This window comes from Stegostoma tigrinum, chromosome 10 (assembly GCF_030684315.1).
Source record: "Stegostoma tigrinum isolate sSteTig4 chromosome 10, sSteTig4.hap1, whole genome shotgun sequence".
In the NCBI taxonomy this organism is placed as follows: Eukaryota; Metazoa; Chordata; class Chondrichthyes; order Orectolobiformes; family Stegostomatidae; genus Stegostoma; species Stegostoma tigrinum.
Window position 1 is genome coordinate 8,619,373 of NC_081363.1, and position 19,537 is coordinate 8,638,909.

At 47.5% G+C, this 19,537-nt stretch overlaps 1 protein-coding gene across 2 annotated transcripts in view; it reads left to right on the plus strand.

The window, feature by feature from the left end:
* nrde2 (NRDE-2, necessary for RNA interference, domain containing) overlaps positions 1–19,537 on the plus strand; it is a 77,752-nt gene that overhangs the window by 11,912 nt on the left and 46,303 nt on the right. For both annotated transcript variants that reach the window (XM_059648960.1, XM_059648961.1), the window contains 2 exons: positions 6,432–6,632; positions 18,597–18,743. In XM_059648960.1, coding sequence (XP_059504943.1) covers positions 6,432–6,632; positions 18,597–18,743 — 348 coding nt within the window. The remainder of the gene's footprint in view (positions 1–6,431; positions 6,633–18,596; positions 18,744–19,537) is intronic.

Sequence of the window (19,537 nt, forward strand, 5' to 3'; positions counted from 1 at the left end):
ATGGTCTATTTAGGTTTGCTGTTGTAGTAAGAGACTATCATCCAGCTGTTTTAATTAATCCTGTTTCCCGGCTTTAAGTGCTTTTCCTAACAGCTCATCCCAGCTGTTGTTGTTTTGTGAGGAATTCATGTGCTTTTGCTGCCTCATAGTGAACAGTTCTGAGGCTGATTCAAGCAGTTGGTTATAACATGAGTGCTCCTTCTAGGGCCACTATCTTCGTGCTAGCCAATAGGGTGACTGTTTCTATGCTACAAGAGGGTTGTTTGGGCTCTGCAGCTTCTACAACTATGTTACTCACGTGCGTAGGCTAGAAGTGACAATTCCAGTGAGTGTCAGCACAGAGTTTTGAGCTAGATCTGTCTGAACAGGGTTTGAACTGTGGCTCAAAGGTGGGAATGCTCACACGAAGTTAAAGGTTTGTTTCATCCCAACTGTTGGTAGATGAGGTGTCAAACTACTTCATAGAGTCTACTTGTCCTTGCTGCCGAGGTGAATCTACAAGTTTTATTTCATTTCGTACTCAATCTGACATCTCTGCATGAACGGACTTCTTCTCCTCCACTCATTACTCTAATCTGGGATGTTTCTGCAAGAGTAGTGCAGGAGAGTGTGACTTTAGAAGACTTCAGTGAGCCCAGAATGTAGCATTAAAGCCTGCTCCTGTTGAAATGTTGAGTGGTTATCACCGAGGATGGCCTGAATCTCTGGGTTCGGGAAACATTGATTCAGTCACTGTGTAGTTTTGAGTTTGATTTGAAATCATTTCAATCTGGATGTCATCTCAGCTGTTGTGGCAGAATATCTTGAAGTGCCATCGTAGAACACGGCAGTTGCCTTTATGGTTATTGTGAAGATTTGTAGCTCAGTTTGTGGATGAGGTTGTTGGTTTCCTTGTCATTTTGGCTCATTATTGTATAGATGTTTCATCATCGTTATGGGTAACGTCATCAGTGTGGCCTCTGATGAAGCGATGTAGTTCTACTCTGCTTAGTATTTAAATGATCCAGTGTGTTAAATTGGGTTGTGTCATTTTCCATTCTGTTCTGTATGGGTTTTTATATGGGGTCCAATTCCACATGTTTGTTGACAGCATTATGCGTTGAAAACCAGGCCCCTAGGAATTCCTGTGCGTGTCTGTGTTTGGCTTGAGGTAGGATAGTCAGTGGGGGAGCACTTCGGGCCCTATGACCATAATTCTATTAGTTTTAAGATAGTGATGGAAAAGGATAGGTCGGACCAAAAGGTTAAAGTTCTAAATTGGAGGAACACCAATTTTGATGGTATTAGGCAAGAACGTTCAAAAGTTGATTGGGGGGGAAGATGTTTGCAGGTAAAAGGGACAACTGGAAAATGGGAAGCCTTCAAAAATGAGAAAACGAGAGTCCAGAGATAGTATGTTCCTGTTAGTGTGAAGGACAAGGCTGATAAGGCGTAGGGAATGTTGGATGACTAGAGAAATTGGGGTTTCTTGGTCAAGAATAAGAAGGTAACGTATGTCAGGTAGAGACAGCCGAGATTGAGGGCATCCCCTACAAGACTGTAAAGGCAGTAGGAGTATACTTGAGAGGGAAACCAGGAGAGCAGAAAAGGGACAGATAGCTTGAGCATATAGGGTAAAGGAGAATCCAAAGGGATTCTAGAAAGACATTAAGGAGAAAAGGGTAACTAGGGGGAGAATAGGGCCCTTTAAGGCAGCCCTGCTGATCTTACGTGTGGAACCGCAGGAGTTGGGGGAGATACTAAACTGGTACATTGTATTAGGGTTTTCTGTGGGAAAGGATATGTAAGATAGAGAATGTGGTGAAATACATGGCAGCATCTTGAAAAATGTCCATATTACAGAGGGGGGAGGGGACTGGACAACTTAAAACGTGGATAAATCCCTGGGACCTGATCAGGAACACCCAAGAACTTTGGGAAGCTAGGGAAATGTTGCTGGGCCCCTTGCTGAGCTATTTGTATTATCGATAGCCACAAGTGAGGTGTCAGAAGACTGGAGGTTAGCTAACATGGTGCCACTATTTAAGAAAGGCTGTAAGGAAAAGCCAGGGAACTATAGACCAGTAAGCCTAACATCAGTGATCAAGTTGTTGGAGGGAATCCTGAGGGACAGGATTTACTTGTGTTTGGAAAAGCAAGGAATGATTAAGGATAGTTTAACATGGCTTTGTGTGTGGGAAATCATGTCTCGCTAACTCGATTGCACTTTTGAAGAAGTAATGAAGAGGATTGATGAAGGCAGAGCCAGGGACATGATCTGTATGGACTTTTATAAGGTATTCGACCAGGTTCCTCGTGCTAGACTGGTTACCAATGTTAGATCACACATAGATAAAGAACTAGCCATTTGGATGCAGAACCAGCGCAAAGGAAGAAGACAGAGGGTGGTGATGGAGCGTTGCTTTTCAGACTGAAGGCTTGTGACCAGCAGTGTGCCACAAGGATCAGAGCTGGGACCACTGCTTTTTTTAAATTATAGACAATTTGGATGTGAATTTAGGAAGTATGGTTTGCAGATAACAGCAAAATTGGAGGTGGAGTGGACAGTGAAGAAGGTTACTTAAAAGTACAACGGGATTTTGATCAGATGGGCCAATGAGCTGAGGAGTGGCAGATGGAGTTTAATCTAGCCCATGAGGTGCTGCATTTTGGAAAGGCAGGACTTGTATACCTTAATGGTAAGGTACTGGGGAGAGTGCCTGAGCAAAGCGACCTTGGAGTGCAGTTTCATAGTTCCTTGGAAGTAGAGTCACAGGTAGGCAGGGTATTGAAGGAGGTGTTTGGTATGCTTCCTTTATTGGTCAGTGCATTGTGTATAGGAGTCGGGAGGTCATATTGCAGCTGTACTGAACGTTGGGTAGGCCACTTCGGAATGTCTGCAAGTCTGGTCTACTTGCTATAGGAGGGATTTTGTGAAACTTGAAAGGGTTCAGAAAAGATTTACAAGGAGATGGCCAGGTTTGGAGGGTTTGAGCTAAACGGATAGACTGACTAGGCTGGGGCTATTTTCCCTGGAGTGTCGGAGGCTGAAGGGTGACCTTAATAGAGGTTTATAAGATCATGAGGGGCATGGATAGGGTAAATAGACAAGTTACTTTCCCTGGAGTGAGGGAGTCCAAAACTAGAGAGTATAGGTTTAAGGTGAGAGGAGAAAGATTTAAAAGTCCAAAGGGCCAACTTTTTGATGCAGAGGATGGTGTGTGTATGGAATGAGTTGCCAAAGGAGGTGGGGGAGGTGAGTACAATTACAGCATTTAAAAGACATCTGGATGAGTAAATGAATAGGAAGGGTTTAGAGGGAAATCGACCAAATGCTGGCAAATGGGACTAGATTTATTCAGGATATCAGGTTGGCATGATGAGTTGGACTCAAGGATATGTTTCCGTGCTGAACCTCTCAATGACTCTGTGACTTGGCGACAGAATGCCATCCCCTCCTCTGACCCACAGTCAATAACTAGATGCAGCAATTCATCTCTCTTGGTCAGACATGAGGTTTTTTTCTGGAAATCTTTGTGTTGGTGGAAACATTAGGATACCTGTGTCAGGCTCCTACTTATTGACTACAGCTCCGCCTTCAATACTGTAATTCCAACCAGACTAATCTCCAAACTCTGAGACCCAGGTCTCAGCTCTAACCTCTGCAACTGGATCTTTAGCTTCCTGGCCCTCTGACCGCAATCAGTGTAGATAGACAACAGCATCACCTCCACGATAATCCACAATGCTAGTACCCCGCCCGGATGTGTACTCAACCCCGTCTGTACTCCTTGTGCATCCATGACTCTGTGGCTAAATTTTATACGAATACCATCCACAAGTTCGCTGATGACTCCACCATTGTTGCTGGTTATCAAACAATGACAAGACTGAACACAAGAAGGAGATAGAGGACTTGGTGCCATGGTGCAAAGATAACAATCGCTCTCTGTGTTGGCAAAACTAAAGAGATGATCATTGACTTCAGGAAGAGAGGAGGAGGACACGCCCCTATCTACGTCAGTGGGGCTGAGGTGGACTGGGTCTAGATTGTCACTCCTAGGAAATTGACAATAATGAACAGTCTATCCTGAATCCCTCTTGTAGATGTGGCAGTCAAGAAGGCACGGTGATGCCTCTTCCTCAGGAGGCTGAAGAAATTTGGCATAGCCATTAGGACCCTCACCAACTTTTATCAGTACACCATAGAAAGCATTCATGGCTTCATACGGCAGTTGCTCTCTCCAGAACCATAACAAACTACAGAGAGTTGTGAACGTAGCCCAGACCATCACGCAAGCTATCCTTCCATCCACTGGCTCCAACTACACTTGTCATTGCTGTGGAAGGGCTGCCAACATCGTCAAAGACCCCTCCCACCTCAGTTACAATCTCTTCCATCAGGCAGAAAATACAAAAGCTTAAACACACATGTACCATCAGGTTCAAGAAAAGCTCCTTGCCCATTGTTAATAGACTGCTGAATGGACCTCTCAAATTTCAGATCGAATGTTGATCTTGCTTTGTACACCGATGCAGCTGCACATTTGTACATCTCACTCTGTTCAATTACCCTATGATCTATATGCCATTGTGTTATGATCTACCTGCACTGACCGCCTGTGAAATCAAACCATTTAGCAATAGCATTCAGGGATCCTGGTACAGACGCCTCCAAAGCTGCACATGTCCAGAAAGGTGCCCTTTGGTCTGGGCTATCAGGTCTCGGTCCTCTGAGAGAATTATTCTGAGCAGACTGAACAGTAACTACTTTGTTCAAGGAACCACTTTGCTCCAAGTGAAGGTTAGGAGCAACTTGGTTTGTAAAGCACTTTGTAATGCCTCATGTGGATTTGGTGCTTTTTGTTTCCATATCGGTTTGTTATTACCTAACAGCGACATAAACAGAGAGCATAGCTGCCTTACCCACTGTCACCTTCAGCAGTGTATGTGTGTGGGCTGCAGCTCGGGATCCACTCTGAAAATCATGTGAACCGATGGAACTTAATTCATCTTCCATGAATGTCAAAAGTCGTGGTCGCTGTGATGATTTGGTATTGTGGGCTCTGTTATTTCTACACACTTGCTCTCACCAGGCTGCCTTGTGCATTCAGCAGCAGTGTCTGAGTTGGAATTATGAATAATGACCTTTTCATTTTTATAGGTTTTCTTTCGGATATGCCTGTATTGAGACACACGTTTTTAGATTTTAAGTACATTTTCTAATCTATTTCACTGGCAAAGGGCAAGACACAAAACAAAAAGGATTTTTTTTCCCACAAAGGCCTTTACGGTTTAGTATGTAAAGAAAGAGCGTTTGTTTCTGTACGTCTTTATCGAACCTTAGAACATGCCAAAACACATGACAGCCAATGGCATGCTTTTTTCTTACCGATTAGCACGCTGGAGATAAGGGTGGAGCTGTACCCTGTCCTGTGCCATGGTGTAGCTCCTTCTGTTTGCTGAGCTCTTCATCTGGGCAGGAGGGAATACAAGTATTAGAGAACAAGTGTGAGGTGATGCACTTTGGTAGGAGTAACCAGAAGGCAAAGTACAGGGCGAATGGTAAGATTCTTAGTAGAGTAGATGAGCAGAGAGATCTCAGTGTCCATGTACACAGATCCTTGAAAGTTGCTACCCAGGTTGACAGGGCTGCTAAGAAGGCATACAGTGTTTTAGCTTTTATTAATAGAGGGATCGAGTTCCAGAACCAAGAGGTTATGGTGAAGCTGTACAAAACTCTGGTGCGGCCGCACTTGGAGTATTGTGTACAGTTCTGGTCACCGCATTATAAGAAGGATGTGCAAGCTTTGGAAAGGGTGCAGAGGAGATTTACTAGGATGTCGGTATGGAAGGAAGGTCTTACGAGGAAAGGCTGAGGGACTTGGGGCTGTTTTCATTAGAGAGAAGAAGGTTGAGAGGTGACTTAATTGAAACATATAAAATAATCAGACGGTTAGATAGGGTGGATAGGGAGAGCCTTTCACCTAGGATGGTGACGGCGAGCACGAGGGGGCATAGCTTTAAGTTGAGGTGTGAAAGATATAGGACAGATGTCAGAGGTAGTTTCTTTACTCAGAGTAGTAAGGGAATGGAACGCTTTGCCTGCAACGGTAGTAGATTCGCCAACTTTAGGTACATTCAAGTCGTCATTGGATAAGCATATGGACATACATGGAATAGTGTAGGTTAGATGGGCTTGAGATCTGTATGACAGGTCGGCACAACATCGAGGGCCGAAGGGCCTGTACTGTGCTGTTATGTTCTATGTTCTATGCTCTATAGAAGAGAGGGGAAGGGAAGATTAACTCGAAGGGGATAGGAGGTAGGGAGGAGGGAAGTGGGTTTGGAGAAGTCAGGAGTGAATGATGGTCTTAAGGTATGTGCAACTGGTGATTGGATGACAGTTTTGTGTGATTTTAATGTTCCACGGCCTTGTCCTGCTATTTCAGTGATTATTCAGGAATATCCAGGGAACTTTTGGATCAAGGCGAACAAGATGAGATGGCCGAAAAAAAGAAGAAGAAGAAGAAGAAAAAGAAGAAACATCGGCAGCACAAAAAGGATAAGAGGAAGGACAGAGCGATTCACACCAGCAGTGAATCCGATCCTGAGCTCCTCTGGGATAAAGACACTGAGACTCCTGTTGAGAGGTAATTAGCATCGGTTTCCTTTCGCTGAGTCTGAACCCAGAGACCAAGAGAGCTTGAGCCAAGGGGAATGGTATGTAGGGATTTCTGATTATCTTTGCTGATGAATGTTAGTAATAGCATGAGGCCCTTTGAGCCAGTTTGGCCATTCACTTGAATCCCAGCGAATCTCTACCTCCATTCTCTCAGTGCCTATCGCTTGCCTAATTAAAAACAAAATCTATCAATCTTAGAATTGGGGCACTGTCTTTTGTGGGTGAGGGGGGAGAAAAGTTACAGATTTCCAATTTGAGAATAACTCTCAACTGACCCAGCTCCTAGCTTGAGATTGTGTTTTCTTGACCTGACTTTTCCCACCTTGGAAAATAGCTAATCAGTGAGTACTCTGTTTGAATTATTTGAACATTTGAGAATCATGGAAATGTACAGTACAGAAGAGGCCTTTTCATCCATTGAGCATGCATGACAAAACTGCTGGTAAATCTGCAGTAGCCTCTCTTGCGAGCACTAGGACCATAGCCTTGAATGTTACAACACTTTAAAGCGCTCATCCAAGTTCTTTGTAAACATTGTGTGGGGCTGGATGAACACAGCAGGCCAAGCAGCATCTTAGGAGCACAACAGCTGATGTTTCCGGCCTTGACCCTTCATCAGAAAAGTGGGATGGGGAGAGGGTTCTGGGGAGGGAGAGAGGGGGAGGCGGACCAAAGATGGATAGAGGAGAAGATAGGTGGAGAGGAGAGTGTACGTGGGGAGCTAGGGAGGGGATAGGTCAGTCTGGGAGGATGGACAGGTCAAGGGGGCGGGATGAGGTTAGTAGGTAGGAAATGGAGGTGCGGCTTGAGGTGGGAGGAGGGAAGAGGTGAGAGGAAGAACAGGTTAGGGAGACGGGGACGAACTGGGCTGGTTTTGGGATGCGGTAGGGGGAGGAGAGATTTTGAGGCTGGTGAAATCCACATTGATACCATTAGGCTGCAGGGTTCCCAAGGGAATGAGTTGCTGTTCCTGCAACCTATGGGTGACATCATTATGGCACTGCAGGAGGCCTAGGATGGACATGTTGTCCAAGGGATGGGGGGTGGAATTGAAATGGTTGGCGACTGGGAGGTGCAGTTATTTACTGCGGACCGAGCATAGGTGTTCTGCAAAGCGGTCCCCAAGCCTCCACTTGGTTTTCCCAACGTAGAGGAATCCACACCGGGTACAATGGATACAGTATACCACACTGGCGGATGCGCAGGTGAGCCTCCACATCAAGCAGATCAATGAGGTTTACCAGGATGCTGCCTGGATTGGAGAGTACGCGCTATGACGAGAGGCTAGAAAACTCGGGTTGTTTTCTCTGGAGCAGCACAGGCTGAGGGGAGACTTGACAGAAGTTGGTAGTTGGAATATTTTTTCTCCAGTGTTGAAATACTCAAAATAGAAGGCATGCATTTATTCAAAGGAGATCTAAGAAGCAAGTTGTTGTTGTTTTTTTTGACAGAGGGGTAGGGGTCTGGAAAGCACTACTAGGGGTAGTGGTGGGTCAGGTATGACAGGGGTGGTTGAGGGACTTAAAGATAAGCGCATGAATGTACAAGGAATAGAGGGATATGGACTGAGGGCAGGCAGACTGGATTAGTTTAATTTGGCATTTTGTTTGACATGACGTCCAGTTCTGGGCGCCCTATTATAGGAAAGATGTGGATGCTTTGGAGAGGGTTCAGAGGAGGTTTACCAGGATGCTGCCTGGACTGGAGGGCTTATCTTATGAAGAGAGGTTGACTGAGCTCGGTCTCTTTTCATTGGAGAAAAGGAGGAGGAGAGGGGACCTAATTGAGGTATACAAGATAATGAGAGGCATAGATAGAGTTGATAGCCAGAGACTATTTCCCAGGGCAGAAATGGCTAGCACGAGGGGTCATAGTTTTAAGCTGGTTGGAGGAAAGTATCGAGGGGATATCAGAGGCAGGTTCTTTACGCAGAGAGTTGTGAGAGCATGGAATGTGTTGCCAGCAGCAGTTGTGGAAGCAAGGTCATTGGGGTCATTTAAGAGACTGCTGGACATGTATATGGTCACAGAAATTTGAGGGTGCATACATGCGGATCAATGGTCGGCACAACATTGTGGGCTGAAGGGCCTGTTCTGTGCTGTACTGTTCTATGTTCTATGTTCTATGACCCTGTGGGCCAAAGGGCCTGTTCCTGTTTTGTACGGTTCTTCCTCAGACAGCTCAGGAAATGTGGCCTGTCCATAAGGTTCCTGACCAACTTCTACAGACGGACAATTGAAAGCATACTGTCCGGTTACATAAAGGCTTGGTATGGCAACTGCTCTGCCCACGACTATAAGAAACTACAGAAGGTTGTGTGCACAGCCCAGACCGTCACGGAAGCCGACCTTCCATTCATGGACTCCATTTACATGGCTCACTGCTGCAAAAAGGCTGCCAGCATCATTAAGCGCCCCAAACATCCGAGTAATGACCTACAACCTCTCCCATCAGGAAGAAGATACAGAAACCTGAACACGCATAAGCAGGTTCAGGAATAACTGCTCTCTGGCCGTTATCAGACTATTGAATGGATACTAGCCTCAAATAATGTAACCTGTATGCCTCTAAGTCGTTTTGATCTGTACATCTTTTGCTTGCTGTGATTTACCCATGCTGCTCATAAACAAAGCTTTTCACTATTTTGGAACGCCTTGACAATAAGTCAATCAATCAATCAGATATGTTTTGTATGTTAAAACTCCTGCCTTTCTCTTTAAATTATGCCTGTTTACCATGAGCCTTTTGACTAAAGGGAGCAGCCTTTCTGTCTACCCTGATCATGTCCCTCCCTTTTTACACCTGAATCAGGTCCCCAATCTTCTCTACTCCAGAAAAAACCTCAACTTATCCAGCCTGTCTTCACAGCTGCACTGCAACGTCCTGTGAATGTCCTCTGCAAATCCTTCAGTACAGTCAAATCCTTCCAAAAATGCAGTGATCTGAACTGCATGCAGTACTCCAGCTGTGGCTTAACCAAAACTTTGTATAGCTTCAACATAACCTCCCTGCTCATATAGCCCAAGCAATGATTGATAAAGACAAGTGTCCCGTATGCTGTCTAACTAACCTATTAAACTGTACACAACTTTTGGAAACTGTGGACAAATACCCCAAGATCCCTCTGTTCCTCCGAGCCTCCTCGTGTCCTGCCCTTCGTTGAGTGCCCCCATGTCTTGTTCCTCCTAAACTGCATCACCTCATGCTTTTCAGGATTTAATTCCATCAACTATGATCTGCCCATCTGACCAAACTGCCCACATCCTTCTGTAACCTAAGGCATTCAACACCCGGCCAAGCTTTGTGGGGCTAAGTCCCCAAACTTTTATTTATCATCTGTTCCATGTTCTCATCAACATTGTTCATATAATTGCAAACGATATATCACAAATAATAAGGGACCCAGCACTGATCCCTGTGGCACACCACTGGACCCTGGCTTACTGGTAAATCCTTCTACAGCCACTCACCACCACCACACCGCTCCCCTCCCCCCCCCAACCCTCTGTCTCTAAAAAGCAATTTTGGCTGAACTTGCCAAGTTACCCTGTATGCTATGTGCTTTTAACTTTTTTGAATCAGTCTCCTATGTGGGAACCTGCCCAAGGCTTTGCTCAAATCCACATAACCTATATCAATGGCACTGCCCTCACCTACTCATTGGGTGTCCTCCTGGAAAAATTCCATCAAATGTCTTAGGAATGACCTCTCTCTGACAAAGCTATATTGACTATTGATGATTGACTTCTGTCCTTCAGAATTTTTACTAATAGTTTCCCTGCTCTGTAATTCCCTGGATTATCTCTACAATCTTTCTTCAAAGGTGGAGCCCTATTAGCTGCCTTCCAGTCAGCTCCTCCTGTCCCACGGCAGCTTGGGATATAACCTATCCAGGCATGGAGATTTTTAAGCCCGTCAAAACCTCCAACACGCCCTCACTCCCAATGTCGAAACTGCTCAAGAATCTCTCAGTCCCCCTTCCTCATTTCTGTACCAACATCCTCTTTCTCCAAAGCGAAGACAGATGTGACATACTCACTTAATGTCGTACCAATGTCCTCCAGCTCAACATCCAGACTGCCCCTTGGTCCCTAATAGGCCCTACTCTTTCCCTGATTATCCTCTTTCCTTTAAAATATTTACAGAATATAACAGTACTCCTCCCCTCCGCCCCGCAACATTCCTACCCCTCAGTGATTTTTCATCCTTCCTCTTTGCTCTCCTAATTGCTTTCTTAAGCTCCCCCGCACTTTGTAGGGTTAATGGCAGGATTCTCGGCAGTGTGGAGGAATAAAGGGATCTTGGGGTCCACGCCATAGATCCCTCCAAAGTTGCCACCTAAGTTGATAGGGCTCTTCAGGAGGCGTATGGTGTGTTGGCTTTCATTGGCAGGGTAATTGAGTTTAAGAACTGCGAGGTTATGCTGCAATTCTATAAAACCTCGGTTAGACCACATTTGGAATATTGTGTTCAGTTCTGGTTGCCTCATTATAGGAAGGATGTAGAAGCTTTAGAGAGGGTTTAGAGGAGATTTACCAGGATGCTGCCTGGACTGGAGGACAGGTCTTAAGAGGAAAGGTTGAGGGAGCTAGGGCTTTTCTCATTGGAGTGAAGAAGGATGGGAGGTGACTTGATAGAGGTGTACAAGATGATGAGGCACAGATAGAGTAGATACCCAGAGACATTTTCCCGGTGTGGAAATGACTACTACGAGGGGACATAATTTCAAGGTGACTGGAGGAAGGTGTAGGGGAGATGTCAGAGGTAGATTCTTCACACACAGAGTGGTAGGTGCATGGAATGCACTGCCGGCAGTGGTCGTGGAGTCACATACATTGGGGACATTCGAGTGAATCTTGAATAGGCACATGGAGGATAGTAAAATGTAGGGTATGCAGAGTAGTTTGATCTTAGTAGGATAATTGGTCAGCATAACATCGTGTGCTGAAGAGCCTGTACTGTGCTGTACTGTTCTATGTTCTATGTACACTCCACTAGGGCCTCTGTTGATTTGTTCTTTCTGCACCTGCTAAAAGCCCCTCTTTTCTCAACCATCTGAAGTCAAGGGAGAAGCCTTGTATTTATGCAATCTGTCCTCAATTTAACACTGTAAACACTAGCATTATTCGCACTGGAGAATATGTTGTGCACTCCTTCAATACCACATATACTTGTTGATGTTTTTGCTCAGAGCTGAAGGTTCTTTAGAAGGCTCTTTAAGTAGGGTAAGCTATTGAAAGAATTCAACAAGGTGGATTTTATTTTGATGAGGCGAATCAACAGTGAAGGAGGCATTTTAAAATTCAAGCTGGACTGTTGAGAAGCAAAAGCAGGTGCGCCTGTTCACACGGCGTGAAAGTTGCCAGGGGCTTTAGATAATGGTTAATCGCAGCCTTCAGGATTGGGAGAGAAAATCTTGTTAGTTGAATGGGCCATGCGATGTGGAGCGAAGGCAAGTAAGTGAAGAGGTGTTTAAGAGCCATGAACTGTTGGAATAGCAGAACAGGATTAGGAGGCTGAATGGCCTGTGTCTCTTTAATTTTTTTTCCCCTTCTTTCAGATTGAAAGAAATGTGTCAGCCTGCTGCAGGCTTTCTTCTCTGCCATATCCAGATGTGCATTTCGTGCAAAGTATTCTCCTTCTGACAGACATCTGATAGCAGTCTACGCAGTTGGTGAAGCTAACTGGGTTCTAATCACTTCTTGATTGTCTTGCAGGAGGTAGTTCACAGGAGAACTGATACAGATGTCAGTCCTCTGTATCTTGAGTGCAGTGCAGAAGAGTGTAATTGGCTGCGAACAGGAGTAACTGCTAAGGATTCTAAATGTTCCCCTGTCCTTGGCCTACATGTTAAATGGTGAAAGCAGCCAGCAATCCCAGGCCACTACTGGTGCTGCTGTTTTCGGGTTGCCTGGAATCTTTCCAGGAATGAATGGTGACAATGTCATCAAAAACAATTGAAATTGGGTGTCGGCACCTAAGAGCAGTTCTAGGAAAATCCATTAGATTTTTAACCAAGTTAAAATCATCTAATTAAATTACTTAAACTAAATTTCCAATTGAAGTAAAACAGACACAGGCAGATTCTCAGATAGCAAGGTGTAGAGCTGGATGAACACAGCAGGCCAAGCAGCATCAGAGGGGCAGGAAAGCTGATGTTTTGGGTCTGGACTCCTCCTCTTCAGAATCTGAAGGGGAATTTCTGAAGAAGGGCCCAGACCTGAAACGTCAGTTTTCCTGCACCTCTGCTGCCTGGCCTGCTGTGTTCATCCATCTCTACATCTTGTTATCTCAGATTCTCCAGCATCGGCAGTTCCTGCTATCTCAGGCAGATTCTCAAGCTGTCTTTTTGTCAGTACTGTTTTACACTAGTCTCAAAGTTGTCTACTTTTAGCTGTCAAAGCTGAACAAGAAAAACCGGTGTTCTATACGATAATAAAATGTGAGGCTGGATGAACACAGCAGGCCCAGCAGCATCTCGGGAGCACAAAAGGTGACGTTTTGGGCCTAGACCCTTCTTCAGAGACGGGGATGGGGTGAGGGTTCTGGAATAAATAGGGAGAGAGGGGGAGGTGGACCGAAGATGGAGAGAAAAGAAGATAGGTGGAGAGAGTATAGGTGGAGAGGTAGGGAGGGGATAGGTCAGTCCAGGGAAGACTGACAGGTCAAGGAGGTGGGATGAGGTTAGTAGGTAGGAGATGGAGGTGCGGCTTGGGGTGGGAGGAAGGGATGGGTGAGAGGAAGAACACGTTAGGGAGGCAGAGACAGGTTGGACTGGTTTTGGGATGCAATGGGTGGAGGGGAAGAGCTGGGCTGGTTGTGTGATGCAGTGGGGGGAGGGGATGAACTGGGCTGGTTTTGGGATGCGGTGGGAGAAGGGGAGATGTTGAAGCTGGTGAAGTCCACATTGATACCATTGGGCTGCAGGGTTCCCAAGCGGAATATGAGCTGCTGTTCCTGCAACCTTCGGGTGGTATCATTGTGGCTCTGCAGGAGGCCCATGATGGACATGTCATCTAAAGAATGGGAGGGGGAGTGGAAATGGTTTGCGACTGGGAGGTGCAGTTGTTTATTGCGAACCGAGTGGAGGTGTTCTGCAAAGCGGTCCCCAAGCCTCCGCTTGGTTTCCCCAATGTAGAGGAAGCCACGCCGGGTACAATGGATACAGTATACCACATTGGCAGATGTGCAGGTGAACCTCTGCTTAATGTGGAAAGTCACCTAGGGGCCTGGGATATGGGTGAGGTAGGAGGTGTGGGGGCAAGTGTAGCATTTCCTGCGGTTGCGGGGGAAGGTGCCGGGTGTGGTGGGGTTGGAGGGCAGTGTGGAGCGAGCAACGGAGTCACGGAGAGAGTGGTCTCTCCGTAAAGCAGACAAGGGTGGGGATGGAAAAATGTCTTGGGTGGTGGGATCGGATTGTAGATGGTGGAAGTGTCGGAGGATGATACGTTGTATCCGGAGGTTGGTGGGGTGGTGTGTGCAAACAAAGAGGATCCTGTTTGGGCAGTTGGGGGCAGGGTGTGAGGGATGTGTTGCGGGAAATGCAGGAGACACGATCAAGGGCTTTCTCGACCACTGTGGGGGGGGGGGAGTTGTGGTCCTTGAAGAACTTGGACATCTGGGATGTGCGGGAGTGGAATGCCTCATCGTAGGAGCAGATGCGGCGGAGGCGGAGGAATGGGGAATAGAGGATGGAATTTTTGCAGGAGGGTGGGTGGGAGAAGGTGTATTGTAGGTAGCTGTGGGAGTCGGTGGGCTTGAAATGGACATCAGTTACAAGCTGGTTGCCTGAGATGGAGACTGAGGTGTCCAGGAAGGTGAGGGATGTGCTGGAGATGGCTCAGGTGAACTCCTGAAGGTTGGGGTGGAAGGTGTTGGTGAAGTGGATGAACTGTTCGAGCCCATCTGGGGAGCAAGAGGTGGCGCCGATACAGTCATCAATGTAACGGAGGAAGAGGTGGGGTTTGGGGCCTGTGTCGGTGCGGAAGAGGGACTGTTCCACGTAACCTCCAGAGAGGCAGGCATAGCGGGGGCCCATGCGGGTGCCCATGGCCCCCCCCTTTGTCTGTCGGAAGTGGGAGGAATCGAAAGAGAAGTTGTTGAGGGTGAGGACGAGTTCGGCTAGGCGGATGAGGGTGTCGGTGGAGGGGGACTGGTCGGGCCTGCGGGACAGGAAGAAGCGGAGGGCCTTGAGGCCATCTGCATGCGGAATACAGGTGTATAGGGACTGGGCATCCATGGTGAAAATGAGGTGTTGGGGGCCAGGGATTTAGAAATTCTGGAGGTGGTGGAGGGCGTGGATGGTGTCACGGACGTAGGTAGGGAGTTCCTGGACCCAAGGGGAGAAAATGGAGTCCAGATAGGTGGAAATGAGGTCGGTGGGGCAGGAGCAGGCTGAGACAATGGGTCGACCAGGGCAGGCAGGTTTGTGGATTTTGGGAAGGAGATAGAAACGGGCCGTGCGGGGTTGGGGAACAATGAGGTTGGAGGCTGTGGGTGGGAGGTGCCCTGAGGTGATGAGGTCATGAATGGTGTTAGAGATGATGTTTTGGTGCTCGGGGGTGGGGTCATGATCAAGGGGGCGGTAGAAGGATGTCAGAGAGTTGGCGTTTGGCCTCGGCGATGTAGAGGTCACTGCGCCATAGATGATGCCGAGGCCAAATGCCAACTCTCGGACACCACCTCCTACCGCCCCCTTGATCATGACCCCACCCCTGAGCACTGAACCATCATCTCCAACACCATTCATGACCTCATCACCTCAGGGGACCTCCCACCCACAGCCTCCAACCTCATTGCTCCCCAACCCTGCACGGCCCGTTTCTATCTCCTTCCCAAAATCCACGAACCTGCCTGCCCTGGTCGACCCGTTGTCTCAGCCTGTTCCTGCCCCACCGAACTCATCTCCACCTATCGGGACTCCATTTTCTCCCCTTTTGGTCCAGGAACTCCCTACCTACGTCCGTGACACCACCCATGCCCTCCACCACCTCCAGAATTTCTAAATCCCTGGCCCCCAACACCTCATTTTCACCATGGATGCCCAGTCCCTATACACCTGTATTCCGCATGCAGATGGCCTCAAGGCCCTCCGCTTCTTCCTGTCCCGCAGGCCCGACCAGTCCCCCTCCACCGACACCCTCATCCGCCTAGCCGAACTCGTCCTCACCCTCAACAACTTCTCTTTCGATTCCTCCCACTTCCTACAGACAAAGTGGGTGGCCATGGGCCCCCGCTATGCCTGCCTCTTTGGAGTTTACGTGGAACAGTCCCTCTTCGGCACCGACACAGGCCCCAAACCCCACCTCTTCCTCCGTTACATTGATGACTGTATCGGCGCCGCCTCTTGCTTCCCCAGAGGAGCTCGAACAGTTCATCCACTTCACCAACACCTTCCACCCCAACCTTCAGGGGTTCACCTGAGCCATCTCCAGCACATCCCTCACCTTCCTGGACCTCTCAGTCTCCATCTCAGGCAACCAACTTGTAACTGATGGCCATTTCAAGCCCACCAGCTCCCACAGCTACCTACAATACACCTCCTCCCAGCCACCCTCCTGCAAAAATTCTAACCCCAATTGCCAATTCCTCCGCCTCCACCGCATCTGCTCCCACGATGAGGCATTCCACTCCCGCACATCCCAGATGTCCAAGTTCTTCAAGGACCGCAACATTCCCCCCACAGTGGTCAAGAACGCCCTTGACCGTGTCTCCCGCATTTCCCGCAACACATCCCTCACACCCCGCCCCCGCCACAACTGCCCAAAGAGGATCCCCCTCTTTCTCACACACCACCCCACCAACCTCCCCGGATACAACGCATCATCCTCTGACACTTCCACCATCTACAATCTGACCCCACCACCCAAGACATTTTTCCATTCCCACCCTTGTCTGCTTTACGGAGAGACCACTCTCTCCGTGACTCCGTTGTTCGCTCCACACTCCCCTCCAACCCCACCACACCTGGCACCTTCCCCTGCAACCGCAGGAAATGCTACTTGCCCCCACAACACCTCCCTCACCCCTATCCCAGGCCCCAAGATGACTTTCCATATTAAGCAGAGGTTCACCTGCACATCTGCCAATGTGGTATACTGTATCCATTGTACCCGGTGTGGCTTCCTCTACATTGGGGAAACCAAGCGGAGGCTTGGGGACCGCTTTGCAGAACACCTCCACTCGGTTCGCAATAAACAACTGCACCTCCCAGTCGCGAACCATTTCCACTCCCCCCCCCTCATTCTTTAGATGACGTCCATCAAGGGCCTCCTACAGTGCCACAATGATGCCACCCGAAGGTTGCAGGAACAGCAACTCATATTCCACTTGGGAACCCTGCAGCCCAATGGTATCAATGTGGACCTCCCCAGCTTCAAAATCTCCCCTTCCCCCACTGCATCCCAAAACCAGCCCAGTTCGTCCTCTTCCCCCCACCGCATCACACAACCAGCCCAGCTCTTCCCCTCCACCCTCTGCATCCCAAAACCAGTCCAACCTGTCTCTGCCTCCCTAACGTGTTCTTCCTCTCACCCATCCCTTCCTCCCACCCCAAGCTGCACCTCCATATCCTACCTACTAACCTCATCCCACCTCCTTGACCTGTCAGTCTTCCCTGGACTGACCTATCCCCTCCCTACCTCCCCACCTATACTCTCCTCTCCACCTATCTTCTTTTCTCGCCATCTTCGGTCCGCCTCCCCCTCTCTCTCTATTTATTCCAGAACCCTCACCCCATCCCCCTCTCTGATGAAGGGTCTAGGCCCGAAACGTCACCTTTTGTGCTCCTGAGATGCTGCTGGGCCTGCTGTGTTCATCCAGCCTCACATTTTATTATCTTAGATTCTCCAGCATCTGCAGTTTCCATTATCTCTGTGTTCTACACACTGGGCTTGTTGCAGGGTTCAGACATGAAGTATAATGTGGGTAAATGAGAGGTTATCCCCTTTGCTAACAAAACTGGAAGGTAGATTCTTATATGAATGGCAATGTGACTTGGATATCCTTGTAAACCAGTCATTGAAAGTAAGCATGCAGGCAAAGAATGCAAATGGTTGGTCTTTGTAGCAAGAATATTCAAGTACAGGAGCAATCATGTCTTGCTGCAATTGTACAGGGCCTTGGTGAAACCATATTGGAATATTATGCGCAGTTTTGGTCTCCATAACCAGAACATTCATCCTCAGAAGGATGGAGTTCATCAACGGCTTAAGAGACTCATTCCTGGGATAGCAGGACTGACCTATGAAGAGAGACTGGATTGGTTAGGAATATATTCACTGAAGTTTAGAAGAATGAGGTGGGAACTTAAACGTATAAATGTCAAACAGATTAGACAGGGTAAAACAGAAAGGAAGCTCGTGATGATCAGTCAGTCCAGAACCAGGGATCATAGTCTGTGGATACTGGCTGGCCCATTTGGGTCTGAGATGAGTTTATTCCCTTCACCCAGAGCGTGGTGCAGTTCTCTACTACAGTATTTGATTGAGGCCAAAGGATTGAAATTTTTTCAAGGAGTTAGATGTCGCTCTTGGGCCTAAAGGGTTCAAGGGAGAAAATGGCAACAGGGCAGTGAATTAGCTGGCCAGCCGTACTCCCACTGAATGGCAGAGTATTAGCTGAGTTAGCAGGATGGCTGGTTTGTGGTGCAGTGATGCCAACAGTGTGTCAATTCACACACACAGCTGATGTTAGTTTGAAGGTCGCTTCTTCTCCCCTTTCCTTGTTTGAGGTGTGGTGACTGTCAGGTTAAACTACCGCCAGTCTCTTTGAAATGACAGTAACCCAGTGGCCCTGGGACAGTAGTTACCTTTAGGCTTGAAAGACCTAATGGCCATGTGCTGCCCCAATTTTCTTTGTTTCTATGTGCTTTGACCTATTTCACAGATTCTGCTCAAAACCCAGGATCATAGTGTACTTTGTTATTTTACAGGTCTGAAGCCAGTCCTGGCCTTCCTCAGGGTAAATTCATGTGGCTGGATGACCTCCATCTGCAGACTGCACAGACCTTCTGTATAGACAGAAAAGCTGATCCTGCCAACTGGGAGTACAAGTCACTCTATCGTGGAGATCTGGCAAGGTACTTGTAATGAGAGGAGCTAAGAATTCAATTCCGTGAAACTTTCCTTCCTTGTGCTAGACTGACACAAGTTGTGATATTGTTTGGAATAAGCACTTCACATAGTACTGTATTCACTTTAGGCTGGAGGAGGCCATTGCAAGCCATGTCGGCAGCCAATGAGAGGTTGAAAATTGCCACGCATTCCTCTATCTTTTGTACCTCTCACTTGATTTGTCTGTCAAAGTATCTGTCGGGTTCCATCTTGACTTTGTGACTTATCATAAAGTCCCTACACTTTGGAAGCAGGCTATTCGGCACATTAAGTCCACATCAACTCTCCAAAGAGCATCCCACCCTTCTACCATATCCCTGTAACTTTGCATTTCCCGTGGCCAATCCACCTAGCCTGCACGCCTTTGAACTATGGGAGGAAACCCATGCAGACGTGGGGAGAATGTGCAAACTCCACACAGACTGTCGTTACTAATAACTGAGCTACTGTGCCGGCCCACTTCGAATCACTGGGTGCTACAGCTCAGAAAGTGGCCTATGTTTGTGCTAGGTCTTTTAGATTGTCCTATTTCCCTGCTTTTTTTCCCATATTCTTGCACCATTTTTCTCTTTTGGTATTTATCCATTTGCATTTTGAAGACTGTTATGGACTCCATATACAATATCTTATTGGGCAATTCAGGCACTCTTTCTTTGAGGCTATCTCTAACTTGCCTCTGGTCTAGTTTGTAAACCCCTTCTAACTCCCATTTTTGCCTTTTTTTTGACTTTGTTTTACAGTGGCCCCGTGGAAATCAAAT